The sequence below is a fragment of the Colias philodice genome, chromosome 19, assembly GCF_061535455.1.
Source record: "Colias philodice isolate Cphi_HAF_F1 chromosome 19, ilColPhil1 Martin Lab GWU primary, whole genome shotgun sequence".
Classification (NCBI taxonomy): domain Eukaryota; kingdom Metazoa; phylum Arthropoda; class Insecta; order Lepidoptera; family Pieridae; genus Colias; species Colias philodice.
In genome coordinates, this window is record NC_143104.1 from 6,279,256 (window position 1) to 6,303,112 (window position 23,857).

The window sequence follows — 23,857 nt, forward strand, 5'->3', positions numbered from 1 at the left end:
ATAATTTAATTTCAAGATTTATTTTGTAGTGCCTGTCTGTGTTTGGCAGATTTCTTAGGTAGTACAAAGGCTATTTTGAAATGTGTATAGCAAATCAAATTATTTCATAATACAATATTGTAACGGTACATTTAATAATTTATCTCTTAGCTCAAATAAAAGCTTTATTTTGATAAAAGTTTTTATAAATATTTTGAATTTAATAACAAAACATCCTAATCTTATTATGACTGAAATTGTTATTCTCATTTTTTACATAGATAGGGGAGACCGAGGGGAGTTGAAACAATTTTCACGTTTTGTTTAATATAACTCATACTATTATCAGAAATCTTATGGTACTGGTACCAATCGATAGGTTATTCTATACCCTTGCGAATGGTTAGCATAAATAAACGGTAAGCGTTAAAAATGATGGTGAAAAATTGACTTAATCGCAACAAGTCAACTTGTTTCAATTCCCCTCATACCGAGGTAAGTTGAAACAGAGGTCGAGTAGAGTTGAAACATTATGATTCTGGGGAGTAATAGGAGCTGCAAAATAAAAATGTTGATTTGATACAAAGGTTTTAATTAAAACTTATATTTTCAAGTCATCAACGACCTTTATAAGTAATATTTTAATGACATATCAGTCAAGTAGGTCTAATACAAATAATAAACACTTAAATTAATAAAAATAAACATGCGTAACATCAATTATAATCAGTCAAATCAACAAAATGTTTTACATTTTTATAAAACTAAATCTTTGACATAAAATAGTTAATAATCAGTCGTTTTTTAAGTATTACAATCAGTACCTACTAACTATTAACTATTTAAGGAACAATAATTTAAAAAATGTCAAAAACAAACTTCTCCACCAGCACAAGCTTCATGAGCCCACAATTGGCATTTAAGACATTGAGCCCACTTTTCTTTGGATCTGTTATTTGAATATGATTCCATACAGCGAATGCAGCAGGATTCCTCTTCTTCTTCACCACTATCTTCTTTTCTTGACAACCTTAACCTTTTTAGTTTTACAGCCTGGTTTTGATCTTTTTCTTGCTTTAGTTCCTCCAGTAGGCATGCTTAAACAAATAAACACATTAAATCAACAATAAAATCCTATAATATTCGTACTTTTTAGCTATAATCAGATATTAAATTGAAAACAAGGAGAGTTGAAACAGTCTGTTTCAAATCACCTCGGTGAGAAAAAACCTCCCAATTTTTACTCAAATCTCGATCAAGCAGTAAATACACAGAAATAAAATTAACCAAGTATATTTCAAGAATCTATAGATAATAAGTTTTTAAAACGTATATAACTCAACCCAAAAAACAAAACCAATATTAAAGTACAAGCATCGTAAAAAATCATGAAATACTTACTTTTTGCGATTTTCAGCACATATCATTCAGAACTACAAAACTGCACAAATGACGCCGCCGGCGTGAACTGACGCGATAGCTGGTGGCGGGAGGTGGTTAAAAAAGACGTTACCAGATCACTAAAGGTTTTAAGTTCCGAGAAATCGGGACTGTTTCAACTCACCTCTGTTTCAAATCCCCTCGGTCTCCCCTACTCCGTAGTATTAGAACGGATAACTTCAAAGGCTCGAACATGATTGTTTACGTATAAGATCCCTTTGTACGTCATACATGTGCAAATCTTCCTTTTGGAATATTGTTCGTGAAAAATCAATGCTAGTTTAGTTGAGGTTTGAACAGTTTCAGAATTTCAATTGACCCAGTATCGTAAGCTGATTTTTTCTGTTTTTAAACGTTAGATATTGATGTTCGTTAGGTAGATGATGCTATTGTCTAATCAGAGTCTTCAGCCTCTACAGTTTACATTGTTAGTTATATAAGCAGAACGTATTTATCACTACTCTTAAATCTTTTATTTGAAATGTTTTCCGCCTAACTGAAAGGCATCGTGATTTCGTATAGGTAAAATCGATATCAAGATTAATCTTTAACTCATATATTGGCCAGAGCAAAAGTTAAAATTAAATTTATAGTCGATAGTAATCGTTCTTACAGCGTGATTATACGTCCATATTTCATAGTTTTGTTCTTCAATATAAAACCAATATCACTCTAATTATCGTCCTCTTTTCCAGATATTCGACAATTACTTCCACTTCCATCACAATTCCGTGTCGCGGCGGTCGCTGTCACCAGCTCATGAACACCATGGCAGATTGGAGGCCGACTCCAGGGTCAGATGGGCGAAACAACAGAAAATACTGTCGAGAAAGAAGAGAGATCTCATCACAATACCAGAAAGTTTTTCAACAGGTTAGAGGATCTTGTTTTTGTAAATATTTTATTATAGCTAATCGTTGTTTAGCATTGTCCATCAATTGAACAAAGGCCATAATATTATGATAACTATATGACATGCGATTCAAGATCAATATAAGAAATGTTAAAATTTTTAATAAATGTGAAATGTGGAACATTTACTCAACGAATATCACCCCATGGTACAAAAAATAATAAGAGAATTTGAAATGTCTCATAAGCTCGCTTCATAAAAGTTTATTAAAATGATGTAAAGGGTCTCTATGGACGATGAGTGAGAGAAAAATGCAAGTTTTCATAAATATTATGCGAATCTCGATTTTTTCACTGACTCTGTTTGTGCTCATTAACCTATTTAAGATATGAGTGATGTGTGCTTACTTTCATTAAAGCTACCGCTTCAAGTTTAATTATGAGCCGAGATAACCTACCTAGAAATTGCATTACAATATTATCTTCGCAATTAGCACATTAACTCTAGTTACCATTTATAATTGTTTGTTATTAAATTAATAACACGAGCTTGATACACACTCATTGACTTTGAGGTCAATTTATATTGTTACAAAAATAAAACGGAAAAGGTAATTAAGGATGGTCCTCTGTGACGTTTAAATACAGAGTATTTAAATTTACTATTTTTAGTTATTAGTCGATGGTGTAGAATTACCTGTATTAATTAGACATAATTTTTTTAATTAAAAATACTGGATAATTGAAGAGCACTTTGTAAGAGAGGCCCTTAGAAGCGGAACGAACCTGACTTTGTTTAAATCAAGAGCAGAAATGTAGAAAGTGTTTTGAAAACAGCACAGTTAAGTAGAGAACGCAAATAGGTAAATAGCCGGTTGACCTAGATACCCTGACTCCGTAAGTTGGCTGAAGTTCAAGACCAACAACCTTTGTTCCATTTCAGTGGGAATTCTTTGTCACAGAAGATTACTTTTATACTGTCTCCAACTTTACAAGTGTTTGCACTGTTTTGTATTCACGCATTAGTATGCCGTGTAAAAATACCCGTAATAGTTTGTAATGGAAATGAAAGTGCACCTCAGTTAGTTAATAATTTGAATAATAATATTAATTTCAGTCGTCGCAAATTATAATTAAACTGTAATGTATCAAATGATTTTTTATTGCCTACAACATTTGCATATTCCCTTATTGAAAGTGATAATTGCCTAAAAGTTAAAAAACATATAAGTTCACATTTATAACTAATACATTTTCGCAGCTGAAACCAAATCGTCAGCGGTTCCTTCTCCATCATCAGCAACCAAAAGGGATGCGGGGTCCAAAAGAGAGCTTCAACACACGAGGGTGAAAGGCAGGCCGCGGTCTGCTGACTATAGACTAATGTTCAACGACCCTAAGTGGCCTTATATGTGGTACTTGGTAAGTAGTCAGTTTAATACGCATTAATAATATTGTAGTAGCGTCACTATCACCTACATTTGTTACATAATCATTGCTTTACTTCTAACAGCGTCTTTCTCAAATCTTAGAACCCTTTAATTTGGGTTAGCTTATTATTACGTAATTTAAATATTAATAGCTTTAAAATTAGAATATGAATATTTTGTTATTATACGTGTTGTTATGTTTGAAAGCCCTTTTGCATATTTTACTAAAGGTATTTATTTTAATTATAATACCTACATAAAATGGGACGATATATTTTGAATTTGTATAGGTTTTAATGCATGAATATTCAATACTATATCATACTTCACAATAATAATCTCTACCTCCGCTTATAGACTCCTTTAACCCATTTACCTTTTACTTTAGTGGAACTGTCAAAGGAATAGATGAATGCTTGAACTAATAAACGGCACGATACTGTAGTATTTCATTTTATTCACAAACCGAGATCTTCAGAAATACAGCTGCAGGACAGACACAATTTGCTTCATTTGAATTAATATAATTCTGCAATCTTCGTTGGTTCATAACGTTTAAAAATATTCATGCTCGTATATTTTGAGTTTATTTTAAACAATAAGAACGTTTAGAACATTTTCTTGAACTTATTCTATACATTTTCCCAACATAAGTAGCTGTAGTGCTTTTTACTGCCAAGGTCTTTAATGTATAAATTCATTTAATTTGTTCCTCTCAAGTCTCAATCTAGGTATTTAATTTTAAGATGTTTTCTTAGAAATAACTGAACTGAAAGGCTGAAGAAATTGTAATTATACGCAAGTATATTAATCAAAAAGTTATCCTTGTATAAATAATTCATATCAGCGAGATATCAATACGATATTTCATTGTATATGTATGTCACACGTCCAAATCAAAAAGGATAAACGTGGACTGCAAATTCAATACTCAAAGCCACACTGATTTTCCATCGGCTTAATACATTGACTGAAATAAGCCACACCTGAATATACATGGAAATCAGATACACGTGTCGAATTGGTGGCCCGAAACCATAAGCATGAAGCGGAATATATTACATCGAAAGAATTGACAATCATTTAAAGTACCTACTATGTAGTGAAGGGAATCATTAAACTGATTTCATATTATAATGATGTAACCGAGACGATGGTATAACCTTAATATGTTTTTCTTTAATATTGATGTGAAGCTATTTTTTAGCTTTAAATTAAAATATTTTCTTAAAAGAACTATTAGGTACAACAAACATAAAAACTACAGAATAAATTAAATAAAGTACCCATTTAAACATCTATTATACCTTTCTGTTCGCGTGTAATTTCACAATCAGTATTTTCCATCCCCTATTTCACTTTTGAAGTTTAAGCTCTTTTGGTGTGAACACGTAACATATGTTAACAAACATAGTAACATTTGCGCTGTAACATTAGAAGGGATTCCATATTAACATAAATGGTTTATCTATTATCCGTCTAATGTTATAATTCGGAAAGTTTGACGTGGATGAGACGTGTTTGTTTCTCTTTCAGGCTATTAATCTTTAAATTTAAAATAAGTCTTTAACAAATCAACCAATTGCCTTAAAAATTACAGAAAAAGTGGTCGTACTAATTTTCACAGTAGTAACATATTTTTCATGCGTTTATATCAATGGAAACTAGCATATTATAAAAAACTACATGCTTCTATATTACTAAACCTAGTGAAAATCATATAAGTACAGACATTGCATTAGTTCTGCTGATCCTACATCTAAAATAATGTCACTTGATAGCTACTGAGACACTTTCCCATTAAAAATGATTGTTATGACCAGCAATCAAATTCTTCACGAGCAATGACCAACGAGCCAGTCTACCATATTTTTAATCAGCGTTACGTAGATTAAATCGCGTGTATATAAAACTGAAGGTAACTCTGATTAGTATCTTGTACGTGGTACATGAAAGTGACTTGTCGTGTAAAAGGTAATTTTCCACCTCATTACCCACCTGTTTTCTCGTAATGAAGATCTTCTCATCTCCGACCTTTGCCTCCATTTACTAAATGTTAACGTTAGGAGTGTTTAGATGTTTGATAAACGTATAATTTTCTCGGCTAATTAATCGAGTTATACACGCAGTGCGCTCATTAAAAGCTTATTTTAGATCATATCTTTTGATGCCGCGTTCAGAGCCGTGCTCACGTTTCAGTGTATTGAAAATTATTTATTCAAATTATGTTTATTTGTCTTGGATTGTATAGAGAGAGGATATTATGTAATCTGCCTGTGTTATAGAGACTTTACTTACTTATGTATATAATAATTGAATAGTATAGAATATATAGTTCTTAGCATATTATATGTAAGCATGTTAATATTAACACAGTAATTATTATAATCACGTATATCTATAATTATACATCCACTTCAATGAGACATAAAGTTAATCCTTTTTACTTTTAATCCTTTTGTGCTTTAGCATTATGCAATCTAGGCTATTCTGTACAGAGTAAATAAGACTCAGAAATAAGCATTCGAATTAAAATTCACCCGAAATGAACATGTTAAAATGAACAATGATATTATAATTAACTTACAATGTTTTTTTCATAATAATAAGATTCTAACCAACATCCCTATTTCATTTATCAATATGAAACACTTGTTACATCCTACAGCTAAGATTAAAGACTAATTAGAGAGATTCGCTGATAACAAAGATGACGTGAGATATTGCTCTGTGATTGCAAAATTATCGCCTTCATGAACTAATGAATTACAGGAGTATCCACTGCGTAATATATTAACTAAAGACGTAGTTCTATAATTGCCTCACAGTAATGGATGTGCTACAGTTTATCTTGTCGTATTGTACAATTAATTAAAGTAACAGTGCAGTCACATTAATAACATAACAACAGATAAATCTATAGTAGGAAGAATTTATGTTTATAATATATCTATTGCTATTTACGAAATTCACAATTTGTAGAAAGGAATAATTTCAGAAAACTGAATATACAATAGGAAATGAAATAATTCATATACTTGAATCAATCGAATTTTGTTAAAATTATCCATATGATTTAATTCATTAAAACGAATAAAACTGAAACTATAATTTGTATGGATATTAGTTTTAAAAACAATGAAAGGAGGCTAACATCTTAAATGCTGGCCGTTATGAAGGTGATTAAAACGACAGAAGAAGCACATATTGTTCTTTTTTTAAATAAGCCGCGAACTGCGCGCAATACAGTGCAACCTCGATATAACAAATCTGAAGGGGACAAATAAATATTCGTTATATCAAGTAATTCGTTGAACTGAGGTTCGTTAATTTGAGGTTAGGTTGGTCTAAAATTCGTTATAAAGAGGTCTTTTCCGTTTCTGATCCATTTCAACTTGAATCTTTAACAATAGTGACGAGCAGCAGTGTTCACATTACTTTCCAATTTAAATTAAACAAAAATGATCGTTTTACGAACAAAAGCATGTCGAAACCTGTCGCGACATGAATCACATACTATGAGATTTTTAGAATCATTACATTGGTTGGAACTTTATATAAAGGTTTTGGGTTGACAAAATTCGTTAATTAGAGGTATTTATACTTTTCTTGATAGTTAAAAATTCGTTATAATGAGGATGTTCGCAAAAAATGTTCGTAATGTAAAGGGATATTTTGTATTGAATCTTATGGACAATTCAAGGGGATTACGAAAAATTTGTTAAATCAAGGAAATCGTTATATTGAGGTACGCATGGACGTATAAAAAAAGACGGACGCCGTATTACGAACAAACAACGTGAAGCCACCATAGTAAGCTAGCGATCGTGTAAAGACAATAAACACGCACACACTCTCACCATAGTAAGCTAGTCGGCCGCCATTACGTCGTGTACTACCGACTGATTAACTGCGTCACTGTTTCACAAAAAATATTTAAAATGCCGTCTTGCGTGGTTAAATGGTGTCGCAACAGTACAATTTTAAATAACAAAACACAAGGGATTACATTCCACAGGGAAGCAAGTTATTTCTTTTATGTTTTAATGACAAAATTATTACGGCAAAATTTATAGAAAAAAATACAGCCGCCATTGTCAACAGGACAGCTGTTGCCATGGCAACATGGCACACACACATGGATGTTTCGCCGCCATTACTAGGCTTCACTCAATGTTTAGGCGATATACCGTCCGTCTTTTTTTATACGTCCATGGAGGTACGTTATATTAAGGTTGTACTGTATTAAAACAAAAGCAGCATTGTTAACTCTGTTAACTACGTTTAGTTGCCAATTTAAGATTTATTAAATTATAGTTGATGAATTTTTATTTTTATTATTTTTATTTTTATAGAACCGAGGTGGTGGATTAGACATGAACGTAATGCCGGCGTGGCGGGAAGGCATCACTGGTCGAGGCGTAGTCGTCACCATATTGGATGACGGACTGGAGACGGATCATCCAGATTTAATAGCCAACTACGTAAGTACACAATTGTTATTATACCTAACTATTGTTTTTAGTTTTTTTTTGTCTGAAACAAAAAATAATCGGATAAAAATCTTTAATAAAACTATGCTATCAAAGTTTTTAGAAAACATATTTTTTACTACCATCAAAGAGAATTGATACCAGTTAAACAATTTTTATATCACCCATAAACTGATACGACAATTCCAATGGAAAAATTCGGCGACTCTAATCTTTTCGGTTGTTGACGAGACCAGCCGGAACAAACGAGGTAAAAGGATTTACAAAAACAAAACTTGTATTTTTCCAACCGTAATATGTTGCCAACGTAATTTTAAATCAAAATTTAAATGTGAAACAAAGATTTTCTGTATAACGTTAAAGTGCAATATTTTATGTTACAGGAAAAAGCTTTCCTTGTTCATCTTCCTTTTCAAAATTCTAAGTAAAATTACTGTAGATATTTTATAATGTAGATATTATTATCGTTTTAACAATAAAAGAAAAGAATATCAATTAACTCATACTGTTACATTAATAGATATGAACTCAACACGTTGTTCAAATTGTCGTTAAAATCGTAAAAGTAAGTTTTTCATTGAATTCCCAGATTTTCAAAACTTTCATGCATACTAACGACTTAAACGTGCAGCTTTGTTCGATTTAAAAATGTACTGAGTTTAAGGGGGCGCATAAAGCAAAATAACCAATCTTCTATTAGATGATACGTGTAATATGCAAGACCAAATCTAAAAAATAAAATATATATCAAACTAGATGATATGTTCAACGATTCTGTTTAATCAAAAACATAAAATATTAAAATTTACTCGATAAAAAAAATCACCAAGTTAGCTCTAATTTTCACACTTTTACGTTTTCTACTTGACATGGTAATACTTATTATGATTTTTTTTTCATAAACAATTATATTAAAACATTTGCAAGATATTTGTCAGAGCATTTTGTTTAATTACTTTTAGTTTTGGTTTTATCTGCGATAAACCACTTTTATCGTGACAAAATCAAACGTTTATCTCGAGAAAAAAAGAGCGCCAAAAGTGGTTTATCGCAGATAAAACCAAAACTAAAAGTAATTACACAAAATGCTCTGACAAATATCTTGCAAATGTTTTAATATAATTGTTTATGAAAAAAAAATCATAATAAGTATTACCATGTCAAGTAGAAAACGTAAAAGTGTGAAAATTAGAGCTAACTTGGTGATTTTATTTTATCGAGTAAATTTTAATATTTTATGTTTTTGATTAAACAGAATCGTTGAACATATCATCTAGTTTGATATATATTTTATTTTTTAGATTTGGTCTTGCATATTACACGTATCATCTAATAGAAGATTGGTTATTTTGCTTTATGCGCCCCCTTAACTTAAAATTATTATTCAGATAGTATGTTCTATGTCTAACAACTAAATGGACATCGTCTAGAAATTACTGCACATTTAGAACATAAGTCCGAATGCAGTCATTTGGTCGAACGTACACATCCAAATTGGCTTTTTGCTCAAAGTTTAACTTCTGTGCCGCAAAACCTCCTGTTCCAAATTGCTATTGCACGCCTCATAAGCGAAGCGTTGAGGTGGGTACTACTGTCACTTCGCGCAAAACATCTGATTTTTCAAACTTAAAATGTCTTTATGTATCATACATTGCACTTGTAAGATAATACATACACACACATATTAAGAAAAAACACTATTTTTAACGTTCATGATATTTTTGATGTCATTTTTGTTATTTAAACTAGTTAAAAAACAGTTTAAAAAAGTTCTGTCTTGGACGTCCGTGTGTCTGTATGTGCGGATCCTTTTTCTTGTTAACACGATAGCGACCGAAATACTTTACTAATCGAGTCTTTTTTTTTTTCTCTTACGCTTGAGTATGCTCAGGAATAGAACCCTTTCATTTTTCAGGGTCTGATTCGATGTGGTTTAATTGTTATTAAATAAACAGAAATAATAATTAATAAATATTTATTAAAAAAAAATTATGAGGCGTGCACTTTTGGATTTTCCAAATTATTTTTTCTCTTTAGTATTGGTCAACGTGTATTGATGATATTATGCTAATAGAATGCACAAAAACTATACAAAACACGTAAAATACTTATTTGTTTGATTTAAATAATGTGTTCTATAAAGTAAGGAATAATGTATCATTTTTATTAAAACCATAGATACTATTTCTGGCGCCAAGGATAATAAGAGTGTTCCTATGGGGCTTCTATATTTCCAAATGCGAAACTGAGCTAACATAGAGATAAAACTCTAATAGAACGAAACTCGTTCACTTATCTTTACGTACAGATTGCAGTTTTGTTGTTCAAATTCCCACTGCCGCTATGCTGACATTTCGCTTTGTACAATTTGAACTTAATGGACTTTTATCGATTTTCGTTTAAAGAATCCGAATATATTCCAGATGAAATCTACTGCGCGATTACAGTTTGTTCAATCAAAATACTGTTTGGTATAAGATATAGCTTTTAGGTTTGTAGATTAGATAATAGGTATTACTATCGTTAATTTTAATCATTACATTTGGGTCTCTAGAATTAGGTAGCTCTTATTAAATAGACATACATATATTACTAGGTGAATATATAAATGGAATCAATTTACGTTTATATAAAGGCATCCCACGGTTTAGGAAATTTGTTGATATTAAATAAAAAGCGCGATTGATATCATTTCATCATAAGAAAATTACACTAATAATTTTCCCGAACATTTTATTTAATAAAAGCGAAGATCCATGTCACGGTTCAATCATCAACTTTTACTTCGTTATTTCATAAAAAAATAACAAGATCAGAAGGCCTGAGCCTACACAATGCTATGACTTATTCAGAGATTCACCGTTTGATTATGAAAACAATGAAAGTGATGAAGGTTTCTCTGAATGCAAGCCGTAAGCTGATACTTCCAGCATCGGACGTATAAATGATCGCTTTTACCATCCGATATCATGAATATTCTCTTGTGAGCTGGAATATATTTCCACTGGCTCTGCGAGTTATACGTCTCGTTCTGGTGAAGTTGTGAACGCCTCGATTTCGCATAACTGCAAAAACTATCGTGTAGTTCGGTAACAGGATATGGACGTTGTAAATTATTTTAGTTGTGACATACGATACAAAGCGTATTCTGTACGATATGCTTGTTTAAATTGCAAGATTTAAAAGTGTTTCTTTTAATGTGAATAGGTCCTCAGTCCTCACGGTATTATGTTTATTGTAACTTTAAGGAAATAGCAAGGCATCTACGAATATTCATTTTATTTTATGAGCGTTACTTTGTGCTACTTAATGCATGCTAGCTCAAATACCGTTGTCATGGTATTTCACAAGATAATCAAACTTAGAAAAATATGCGTAGATCTCCAGTAGGTACCCACTCTTCATACTGAATTATCTTCCATATTATGTACAAACGTTTGTCGTTTTGTAAATTGCATCTTTTTCCCAGGATCCAATGGCGTCCTACGACGTGAACTCGCACGACTCGGACCCGCAGCCGCGCTACGACATGATCGACTCCAACCGGCACGGCACGCGCTGCGCGGGCGAGGTGGCCGCGACTGCCAACAACTCGCTGTGTGCTGTCGGTGTGGCGTATCAGGCTAGTGTTGGGGGTGAGTTCTTCATTCCTTAGAATAGTTGGTACATGCTCAGGGTTCAATGACGTCATACGACGGGATCTCGCACGACTCGGATCCGCATCGGTAAGACATACATTTTACATTATAAAGGCAGAAGACCAATTCTGTTCCATGAATACAGATGCATTGTTGAATTGCGTTTGGTATGAAATCTGATACATACGAAAATCTTTAAAAACACACATAAAAATGTATATGTCAGTTCTATAGTTTAGAGACACACTAATATTAACTAATACATTACATTTCAAAGTGTAGTATTTCAAGTTTCAATAGCACACACATATCTGATGTCCAATTAACCTCCACGTCATAATTTAATCGCGCTAAGGTCCTGTTAATGTTATTGCAATTAATGTGGTAATTAACTGCGGTACATATACATATGTATTTATAATGCTACCGTATTTATTATTCATGCTGATATAATAAGATAAATATTATTTCATTAGCTTTCCCTATAATTGCGTATTTGAATTAACAGACGATTAACACATTTTGGGCTAATTTAAATTGCTGTTTACCCACATTTATCTCTTCACGTATTTTATATATTTTCACAAGGGCTCTAAATGGGTTAAGTGAAATTTAAATAATTAGCTATTTAAAATGTTTAATGAATCAATCGTCTTCAGGGCGTGTGAGCTAAATAATGCATTGGCAATCGCAATGGGCATCCGGGGTTCACATTCTGGTCAGGGCAATTATTTTGTTTGACCAGCAATTAAAATTACTATTGTTGGTTTCATAGAACTGTATACAATGTAGCTCTTCTGATCTTTCAGCTTTTGAAGATTTACCTATTCAATTGTCCCCATGAATAATTATGATTCAAGAAATATTGAACTTTAGGTACTAGCCATCTTTGGTGTCAATAATATCAAGTAGATGTAATTAATATACAATCAATCCAATTTGCACGAACAGACGGTGCCACTATTAATACATAGTATATATTATACGCATAAGCACAATCGCCAGTCCCCGAACTGTGACACTATTGTTAATTACGTGAGAATTAAACTAATTGGACCATTCGGTTGATATGTTACGAGTCTGTTGTAGACCAGCACAATGGGGACCATATCAATATTAATTACATTCAGACAGGAACTTGTTAATTAAGTATTAGGTATATTTATAAAAGTTTCAGGGACATTCCTGTGGGTAATAAGTTATGGTTTTGATGTAATTTGATGAAAATTACATAATTTAACTTGTTTCTATTAGATTTTGCCAATGTGTCAAGTAGTAATACATATTAATATCAACGTCGTAATAAACGATACCATTACTTAAATATTTAAGGTTCTAAGCGCCTCTTAAAATAAGTGCTATCATGTCAAAGATCCTCTAAAAGACGAGCGACATATGAACAACAGGAAAAAAGCTCGTAAAAGCACCACCGCGTGTATGTTGCGAAGATGCCGACGCTGCATCGCTCCTACATGTTTATTAATTTATGATAATTCGGCTTTAACGCCGCAGTTATTCCGGCATCTCCTGAAATTATGCAAATTAATTCCCCCGTTTTGTGAGATGAGAGCACTAAACATTTATAAACACCTCTTTATAGGGTTATCTTGGTTCAAGGAGTTGCCCGTTAAATTAATACCAGATCTAATTATATTGACCAATATATTTGCATATATTCTGCTTGTGGCTGTTATTAGAATAAATTGCTTTGATACTTTTACGTTATTTTTATCCTGTTCTATTTATACTACGTTGTTATAAAGTATGTATTATTCAATATCGGTTGTAACAGTCCAATTATATTCACGAATTTATTTATAAAATTCTGCTTGTGGTTATTATTAGAATAATTTATTAACATACTTTAAGTTATTTTTATACGTAGCTGTCATAAGCTATGTTTTTTTAATTACTGATTAAAAATTAAAATTAATACTTTAATGTTATTTAAAAGAGCCATAGATTATGACAAATTATTATTAAAAATACGATTTTCTAAAACTAGTTAGGTATTCAGCTAAAAGAGAAAAGTTTTTCTCTCGGGTATAAAACGGTGATTTCACTGAAAAGTCATATATAATAGCGTAACCTAGCAAACGCTTTGGGGAAAAGCAATATTCCAAACGCGAAAAGGTTAAGCTATCACCATACAATCGTTATATCCGAAACTCACAAACCCTTTTTTGTTTGAAAGTGTTTATAATAAATACCTCGTATCTTATGACTATAAAATAAAAATGGTGATATGCTATCTCTATGTATAAAAATGAATCCATATTTCCCTAGGTCAGGGCATCACGCGTGAATTGAACAGTGAACATCAGGCTGGATCGATTTCGATAATTCTTTTTTTTATTATATATATTCCTTGAAATACGAGGATGGTTCTTATTTAGAGAAATCGTAAACATGTATCACGGAAACCGGGTCGGACCGCTAGTAAAACCTACTATAAAAGTCAATTTTAATGGAACAAAAAATATAATAATATAATATTCTATTTCGCACGTCAACATCGTCGTAACTAGGTTTTGGCACATTTCACGAATTCTCAGGAGTAACAAGTATTTACTTCCAGGTGACCTGTTTTCGTGTTCATGATTTATTTTGGGATAACAATATCACGCCAATTAGAACAAAATAGTTACAGTAACAAGTAACAATATTCAATTTACAATTTATTGAATTATTTGACAATACATTTACGCATAATTACTATATTGTAGAATACGAATGGCGATAATGATTAATTATTTAATATAACCACGCACGAGAGCCTAATACAATTCCTTAATTAAATAATTAGCTGTTAAATTAGATTTCAGTTGGTAAATTGGATTCATAATAGCATCGAGTAGCAAAACATCTATTCGTATGCAATTAAATTTGCATAATTAGAAATTTGCAGGTTAATAGGAGACATTTGGGAGTGTACCAAATGTATACCAACTAATTCCATTAAATAGGTATTTGCATTAATACTATGAGGCTGGCTTGAGTGTAATGTCTGCTTCTATATTTGGAAGTTAATCACATGATTCTAGTCGACTTAACTCAATAAAGAACGAAGCGTTATTGCCGATCAAAATAGCTCAAAATAACAGTGATATTCCATTATTCTCCCCTTTTATCAAATTATGTTTCTATTTAAATATCGTTGTTGTATTTGAATTTCTGCGAATAGCAAACAAAATCATATTTTAATACTTTCAAATTAATTAATATTTATTGAAGTAAAAACCAAAAGCCATAATCTCGCCCTTTAAGAATTGACCGCGGGTGGTTTGGCGATGAATCTTGATTGAATATTCCAATAGTCCGATCAAAGAATATTCAATTTCATCGAGTCGAACCTCGTAAAACCTTAGACGAGTATTAAGTGATCAATTAACAAGTTCTTGAATAACGTCCATTGTAATGTAATCAAACATTAATTAATTTCGTTAAACTTTAACTTTGAGGGATAAAATGTCGTAATTCGCAAATTACTGTTTTAAAACAAAACGTTCATATCATATTTATATCAGTTGATTTGCTTAGGTTTATATTATATCAGTGTTTTTATGTTTGTAATTCGACAGTTTTATTTGTCTACAGTCTAGACTCTAGCAAGACCGATTGAGGCGAAAAACAGTCTAGGACTATAACTATAAAATGAAATAACTTTTACTGACGCAATATCACATTATATTGTGAGTATATAAACATGTCGCATTTAACTGTAAATGTGAGTTGAATGCAATCATTTATCAAGAGTTTACTAACTTGCTATTATCACGATACCAAAATTCCTTTGTAGTTATAGTACAATAAGAGCAGGTTACAACGCTTGCGGATCCCTGATAGTCTTCTTGACCCTTTTTTACGTATTTTATGAATTTTTATACACTATCGAACTATTTAATTTATAAGCGCTTATCTTAAGATATTCAGCAGTTGTTTAATCAGCAGTAGATAAATAATTTTCTCATCTCCTCCCCATAGGTGTCCGCATGTTAGACGGTGACGTCACAGATGCGGTCGAAGCCCGGTCTCTCAGCCTTAACCCGCAGCACGTGGATATTTACAGCGCGTCCTGGGGACCTGATGATGATGGAAAGACCGTGGATGGACCAGGGGAACTGGCTACTAGAGCTTTTATTGAGGGAGTTACTAAGGTATGTTGAGATTTATGATGTCTGTTTAACAACTATTGGTAATATGCATATTGCTAATGAAGATATATTGCAAAAGAATGATGATGATGTTTCAAAATGATGGTGGACGGTGTGCCCATGTTTCTACAGGATTTTTTAATGAGCTAAATCGTGAAATCTTTAAATATATATTATTTTATATGTCACGTTATTTTTACAATATTTATAACCGTGTTAACCTCACCATACCTCAATCATAAGACTACAAAAAATAAAATGTAAATTGGTCTGTAGTTTCAAAAATAGAAATTCATCAAAGTGGCTACGCCAAATAGCAAGTATAACTAACACTCAGACCTATGTCTGCTCTGATGCTCTATAGCAAGTATAGAGAATTTATGTGTTTAGTTTTCGTATTAAAATTTACTACGTACGATTATCGGAATCGTGTAATAAGGCGGGCTTAGTTAGGGCCTTTATAGAAGGCGTTACTCTGGTTATTTATAGCTTCTACAGGGGTCAGAAAATAGTTTCGCAAGGGACGAAGGAAACACTGTTTGCTGTTATATTTAACATAAATTTCCACGTAATAGTCTCGTATAAAAGGTCACTGACAAACAGTATATTATTTTACTTGACCGTCACGTACTTGTACTACCTGTAGAAAATATCGGCATTGTTAAGATTTTTTTATGCATTTAAGTAATTAATTTAACATAAATTCGATTAGACAAAATATTCCCATTGTTTGATGTGTCATCATCTTTACCATTTTTTTTTTATAATTTATAAGAATTGTATCAATAAATATTATATTAAGTATGAGAGAAAAATGCATAAAAATTTCTAGTTCTCTTAGTATATTGTAAAATCTCATTACAGGAATTATGCACAAAATTTGTTCTTGAAATATTTATTATTTGTAAAGGTGAAGCATATTAAGCGGGGTACACTTGCCACCATGTCCTAAGCAAACCTTTGCCTTGTTACGAATAAATTTACATAGAAAACATTTCATCTTTAAATATATGGGGCTTAGGGATTAAAATAAAATATTTATTATTTTGTATTAAATCTTTATCTAGTATTTAATAAAAAGTAGAGTTTATGTCGTTCGACATAAAATGGTTAAATAGAATAAATTGTTTTAATTCCCAGTTGGTACTAAATTCATGAGTAAATTATTAAAATTACCCAATCAGTAATTTATTATTAACAAAGGGCAGAGTATTAATAAGCCCTCTGCAGAAACACTTCTCTATTTACTTTTAATGAAATGTCACAGCTGTTTTAAATTCGCAACTTGAATTTAAAGCCTTCTACTGTTATAGGAAATTACAATTTGAGTACTTGACATAGAGTCGATTTTGGTATATATTCCGATAGCAATTTAGCAAACGTAGTAGCGCCGAGTCGGCAGCTACCGAGGCGGGAATAATTTCTTTAATGATGCAATTATTTTCACTAACAATTTCCCATACTATATGGTCAAGATATCATAAAATTTACATAATAGAGTCATCCGTTTCAGTAACGTTCATCCGAGCGCGGATTTATCTTGTCGTCGGCTTAGACGTTTTATTAGTTTACCGAAGTAAATATATTCGTTACGAAAGCAATTTCCGCGGATTAAGGACATTATTTTTCATTCGCAGTCACTATGTGGAGATTGCGAACATAATGTAAAATATGGAACGAAATAAATTTAATAGGCCTTTCGTATAAAAGGATCGTAGTTTATTGCTATTATACCTTTCGTTTTACTTATTCATAATTTTCATTGGAATTTATTTCCAGCTGTCTGCCATGGCACGGGCCAACTGTAGTCATTAATTCTACGGATATTTTTATTCTTATTCCCGAGAGATGCAGTTCCTGCACAAATCACTTGTAGTTTACTGTATAATATATTTTAATGAAATACTAGTTATTAATAGCATTATATCTAATTTAACATTTTATACCTTTTTTATAAATAAAAATTGTGGATAATAATTGTAAAGTTTGATACCACGGGCTTACACCTCAATACTCTTAAATGTTATTTAAGAGTACAACATAAGCTTTCATTCAACCACTTCATCTGCCATATATTTTGCCAAAATTGCTAAAAAATATCTGTGAAAGTAAATTCATAGACAAAAAGCACTATTTTATTAAACGAGGTTAATGGTTTTGAAGATAATCTTCAATATTGTTAGTTACAAACTTTACCTCTAAAATATTAATATAGAATACAGATGAATAGAAAATCTATATTTTAATCAAAAATCTACATAAATTGTATAATGTTGAATAAAGAGTAATAACTCGTTGGTGTTATTTATGTAACAACCTACACTCAAGAATTAAATTTATTTACATGATTTATAATTAATTTATTATGTACGTATTATGAATGTGGCGGCACATGAGCAAATTCAATTAATTTACTGATAACTTCGTTTCATTTCACATTTGCCGTCAACTTGTGGGTGCCATAGCTTGACAAGCGCTTACAAACTTAACAAACAACTCTTAAGTGTAATTTGTTGTTTCTAACTTATATCCAATTAGGTTTGAGGTGATATACCACATTTATGAGTAAAAGGTTCATTAATTCCTACATTTGATATTTCTATTCCAACCAACTTTGTATTCAAAGCTTATCAATGATTGATGTCGGTATAGTATAATTTATTAGATATACTATATTATAGAAGGGTAAAAGATTTTATAAATACTGTGAAATAAATCTGCTAACTATCTACACTTGAACACTTAGTCTATTGTGCTTCCACTCCACGAGAAAGTAAACTATCAATTACTGACATGCGATACGTTTACCCGGATCGTTCAATATAAGAGGTACATGCTTTTTGAACCCTACGTAAATGTATTAAAGTTCATTATCATTATTCTGATACATTTAACTCAATTAACCTAGGTGAGGTCTGAGAGATAATACATTATTTTGTGTTCAGATAACTAATCCTAATATGGGTTGAAAGTATCACCTTTAGCAGTAATAATATTATCTAGATTATTATTACTACCTATCGAGAAATAAGAGCTTATCTTTTATGTTCAATTAATCCTACTTTAATTTTGCTTTCTACTGAATTTAAATATGTAAGCCTTGTGTATCACTACAATTTGTCATTTACCACTGAAAAATAGCTCTTGCTGCATTAAGAAAAATCCCTGTATTATAAAAAGATAGCAGCAGAGGGGAGAATCTCGTATGTTTTCCTACGTGACGTCAACAAATGATTGAGTAAAACGAATGTGAAGCATTATCCATCAAAATTCATCCGGCTATCCTTTGTTATATATTTATATCCGGTAAACATTACATCGGATAAAATGTTAATGAAGTCGCTTTGACTTGTTAGTTGTTTATTTTGTGGTACGTTTAGTGGTTTATTGAATTTTTCCTTTGAAATACGTGTATATAGCTTTAAAAGTCACGTGCAAACTTTTTTGTTGATAAATAATAATAGTTTAAAAAAACTAAAAAGCACGCTTTTTATAGAAAACCGAACTAAAAAATAGAAAATTTTTCAAATTAGTGTATTGTCATCGGTCCTCAATAAATCTACAAAGTTTGAACGAAATCTGGCCGTTTAAAGTGGGTCAAAATCGCGCCCAAAGAAGTCGATTACAAACATACAGGTGAAGCTAATATAAAGCGTGTAATAAATAAATATGGCCCTAAGTTGTATAATATTCTCATTCTCTATACCTACAGTTATAATCACAACCTTTAAACACTTTTATTTTTAAAGAAAATCCATTAAATTAAATTTTAATTAGATTCCACAAAGCCAATATTAGGTGCAATATTCTTAGACGTGTAAGTGAAAAATATTTCATTATTTATGATACATTTAACAAACGCCAATCTGGAGTGGTGTTTGTTATATTCTCCCTATTTTGTAGCTAACTGAAGGGGAATATTCAAAGTATCAATCATATATTGTATTGATCAAAAGCTCATTTAGAGCTTCAATATTTGTTCGTTTACTTCCGTGTTTACTTGTTTATATTTACTTTTCTATAAATTATACACTATTCAATTTTAAACTGCATTCTGAACCGGTGGTAATTATTAAAATTTTATCGATTTAAAAGCCTTTTGAATAAATAAATGTTTTAGTTAAACATCTAGTAATCTTCCATAAAATATAAAAACATGTATATATTTTTCACAGGGTCGTAACGGTAAAGGTTCAATCTTCGTCTGGGCTTCCGGCAACGGAGGGCGAGAGCATGACAACTGTAACTGTGATGGTTACACCAACTCAATATGGACCCTCTCGATATCCTCCGCGACGGAACGAGGCGAAGTGCCTTGGTACTCAGAAATGTGCAGTTCGACCCTCGCGGCTACTTATAGCAGTGGTGCTATTAATGAGAAACAGGTATTTTATGTTGTTTTTCTCTATATTTTATTGTAACTTTATAAATATCACATGTGACCTGATATGAATAGCTATATTATGGGTCCTTTTTCATTTTAATTTACTTGTAGGTACTTCTTTATATTTATAATTATATGACGGCTATCAATTATTCGAATGCTATTTATGGCAATATAATTTATTTATAACGCATAATCATATTTACGGTAAATTATTTATAGTTAACATATTATTAATGAAGAGGTGCGATAGGAAATCCAGAGGGATATAGTTAGTGACACTGACCCTTGCGTGAGATTATGAGATGAATTCTCACAGTGACAGTGTGTTTAGGTTACACCTGTGCATGATATTTTGCGACAAACAGGATTTCAGTATATTTTGTTTTGTTTATATATAAGAGATACGAGATTTACTAGTTTGGGATAATACGATGTGTGAAAATATATCAGAGATTACCGATTTATTTACTTTAAGTAGTCATATTTAACAGAATTTAACAATTTCTTTATAATAGAAGTAATAAGAGAATTAGTGCTCAAAAAGTACTAGTGACATTATTTATCACAACATGTTTTAATATAACGTAGACGTGGAGTATAAAATTAAAAGAAGTGCAATTCAAGTTGCGAGTACACGAGAGGATGACATTCACAAGCTCCGACAATCTTTATTACATTGCTGTTGCGTGAATGCTTTGCTGTCAAAGAATTCATATCTTTGAGTGAAAAAATTGTGTAATTCAAAATAGTTTTCATAGCCAGACTGCGACCTAAATTCTTATTTTGATATTTTTTTTTTTTTTTTTTTTTTATCGCTTAAGCAGGCACACGAGCTGGCGGGTCACCTGATGGAAAGTGATGCCCGCCGCCCATAAGCATTCGCGATGTTAGGGCCACCGCGAATGTGTTGCCGGCCATTGAGGTACAAATATGCCCTTTTCTTGAAGGTCTCCGTGTCGAATCCGTTTGGGAACACTGAGGATGGCAAATCGTTCCACAAGGTTGTCGTTCTTGGTAGGAAGTGTCGAGAAAAGCGCACTGTGGTAGACCACCATGCATCCAGATGGTGGGGGTGGAACTTTAATTTGTGGCGAGAAGTGCGATTGTGAAACTCAGCAGCTGGAATGAGTTCAAAAAGTTCCTCAGAACAGTCCCCGTTATAAATCCGGTAGAACACGCATAGAGATGCAACATCTCTCCGCAGTGAAAGTGAAATATCCGCAGTGAAATATGAATATTAAATGTTATTATATGCTAAACATTTAAACTAGTTTGACATTTAGTGTATTACAGAGATGTTTATTAAACTTTCATATCCGTGCAATATCCGAGTTTATTTATATTAAAAGCGAGCAATAGCGTTCACCATTTGCGAACACGAGCTCAAAAGAGCAACCCCATTTGGCCGGCAAATATCTGCTGAATAAACATTTCCATTCACAAAGTAGATCGCGGCGCAAAGAATGGACGCGCTAACCACAGCAGCAACATTGTAATCGGGAAAATCGCGGTCTAATGCATGTTTGCGTTTGTTTGCCTTCCCCGTACGTATTAGTTTAATCGAACTCTATTTAACTAATGGTTTTCTGAGCGCACACATGATGATATAACTTTTTTCACGCCTTTAGATAATGACCAAGATTTATACAATCCTGACAATCGTCAGAAGTGGTCAACATTCTTCAACATTCGACTAATCTGGCTCATCGATCAAACGTAATAATATGCCTACCTACTAATTTTTCATTTTTATTTTTAAAATACTCATGAGAAATTTCTTCTTACGAATTTCAGTTATTCCACGTTGGTTTCTTTTATTTATTGCGACCTTTTTAGTAATTCCTTCCAAGCAGCAATCTGTAGATAAAAGTATTTATACGTAAGAAGGCACATACCTACTGTAGAGAAGATGGTCCAAATCCGTACTCTTACAATCTATTTGTGTTTATCTAATAAAAAATTGGGATGACCCTCAAAGTATCTGTTTACAGTACAAAGGGTCTGATGACGTTAATGACCATACTGACGACTAAGACGATGTTTGAATAATAATTTGTTTTTACTTTCATTCAATAAAATTGTACACATATATGAAATTTCAAAAAAGGAACAACCTGCCACAGGGCAATATTGGTATTGCACACTTAATTCGTTCCTTAAGTGTGATGTGTATAAGCAGGGGCAATTAAGAAAACAGTTGAAATTGCTCCGATCGCCGACCAACCGAGATTGTTCCAATATTGCCTGTGCGGCAGGTACGTGAGTAGCCGGCTTTATCACTTTGTACCGATCTCTAATGATGACGACACTGATGATGACAATTATTATAATAACTAGATTTCCGCCCGCGGCTTCGCCCGCGTTTTCAAAGGAAAACCCGCATAGTTCCCGTTCCCGTGGGATTTCCGGGATAAAACTTATCCTATGTGTTATTCTGATGTATAAGCTATATTGTGGTAAAGTTTCATTCAAATCCATTCAGTAGTTTTTACGTGAAAGAGTAACAAACATCCATACATCCATACTTAGAAACTTTCGCCTTTTTAATATATATTAAGATAAGATAAGATATTAAGATATTAAGATTACTATGATGACAATCATCATAATGGTACGTTTACACCAGGTGGTAACAACGGACCTGCACCACTCGTGCACGACGGGGCACACGGGCACGTCCGCGTCCGCGCCGCTCGCGGCCGGCATCTGCGCGCTCGCGCTGCAAGCCAACAGGGAGCTCACGTGGCGGGACATGCAGCATATTGGTGAGTACTAGGGAACTAAGTTAGAATGCTTTTATACTATAATGTACAATATTGCGCCACTTATTTTTTTTGTGAATTATAGTGTACGTTGTAACTTAGCACGTAATATGTTATGGTGTAAAAACAAATGATATTGCACTATATCGCATGTTGTAGGTAGGTACATTTTACACGATATTGTGCACATCTACAAACATGTCTCGATTCGGACATCCCATTGTTATGAATATGAATAACCCACATTATAAACCATTATATGCTTAAACTTTGCATTTCTTATTTATAACTCTTGCGGTGATCTTTACTGGCCAGCAAATAATATTATCACACTAGCATTAGTTATAAATTTTGATACTCACCTATGTAACGCGCAATAAACAGAACTAATAACAATATAAGCTATATTAAAACTATCAAAAGCTCAATATATCAGTTAAGTTACTTTAGAACTTACTATTGGATAATTGAGATGTCTAGAGCTCATAATATTAGCCACACACACACACACCCATACGTACACACTACCTAAACATCAGCATCTACTCAGTTCTCTGTGTCTAAAAAATAATTTCTAAAAATATTTATATAATTTAATTGGTTAAAATTTATGATTAAATATTTACTAACGTTTTGTTTCAATAACGTTGGAAATATGTACGTGTATCGAAAATTCTATAAATTTCAGTAAAACAGTAATGTGTATAATTTAAAGCTAATGT

General features: G+C 32.2%; 1 protein-coding gene across 2 annotated transcripts in view; it reads left to right on the forward strand.

Moving 5' to 3' along the window:
- Positions 1-23,857, forward strand: part of Fur1 (Furin-like protease 1) — a 161,430-nt gene that overhangs the window by 120,948 nt on the left and 16,625 nt on the right. For both annotated transcript variants that reach the window (XM_089707179.1, XM_089707180.1), the window contains 7 exons: positions 2,115-2,292; positions 3,533-3,693; positions 8,057-8,185; positions 11,664-11,829; positions 15,817-15,989; positions 20,162-20,371; positions 23,000-23,138. In XM_089707179.1, the coding sequence (XP_089563305.1) occupies positions 2,115-2,292; positions 3,533-3,693; positions 8,057-8,185; positions 11,664-11,829; positions 15,817-15,989; positions 20,162-20,371; positions 23,000-23,138 (1,156 nt within the window). The remainder of the gene's footprint in view (positions 1-2,114; positions 2,293-3,532; positions 3,694-8,056; positions 8,186-11,663; positions 11,830-15,816; positions 15,990-20,161; positions 20,372-22,999; positions 23,139-23,857) is intronic.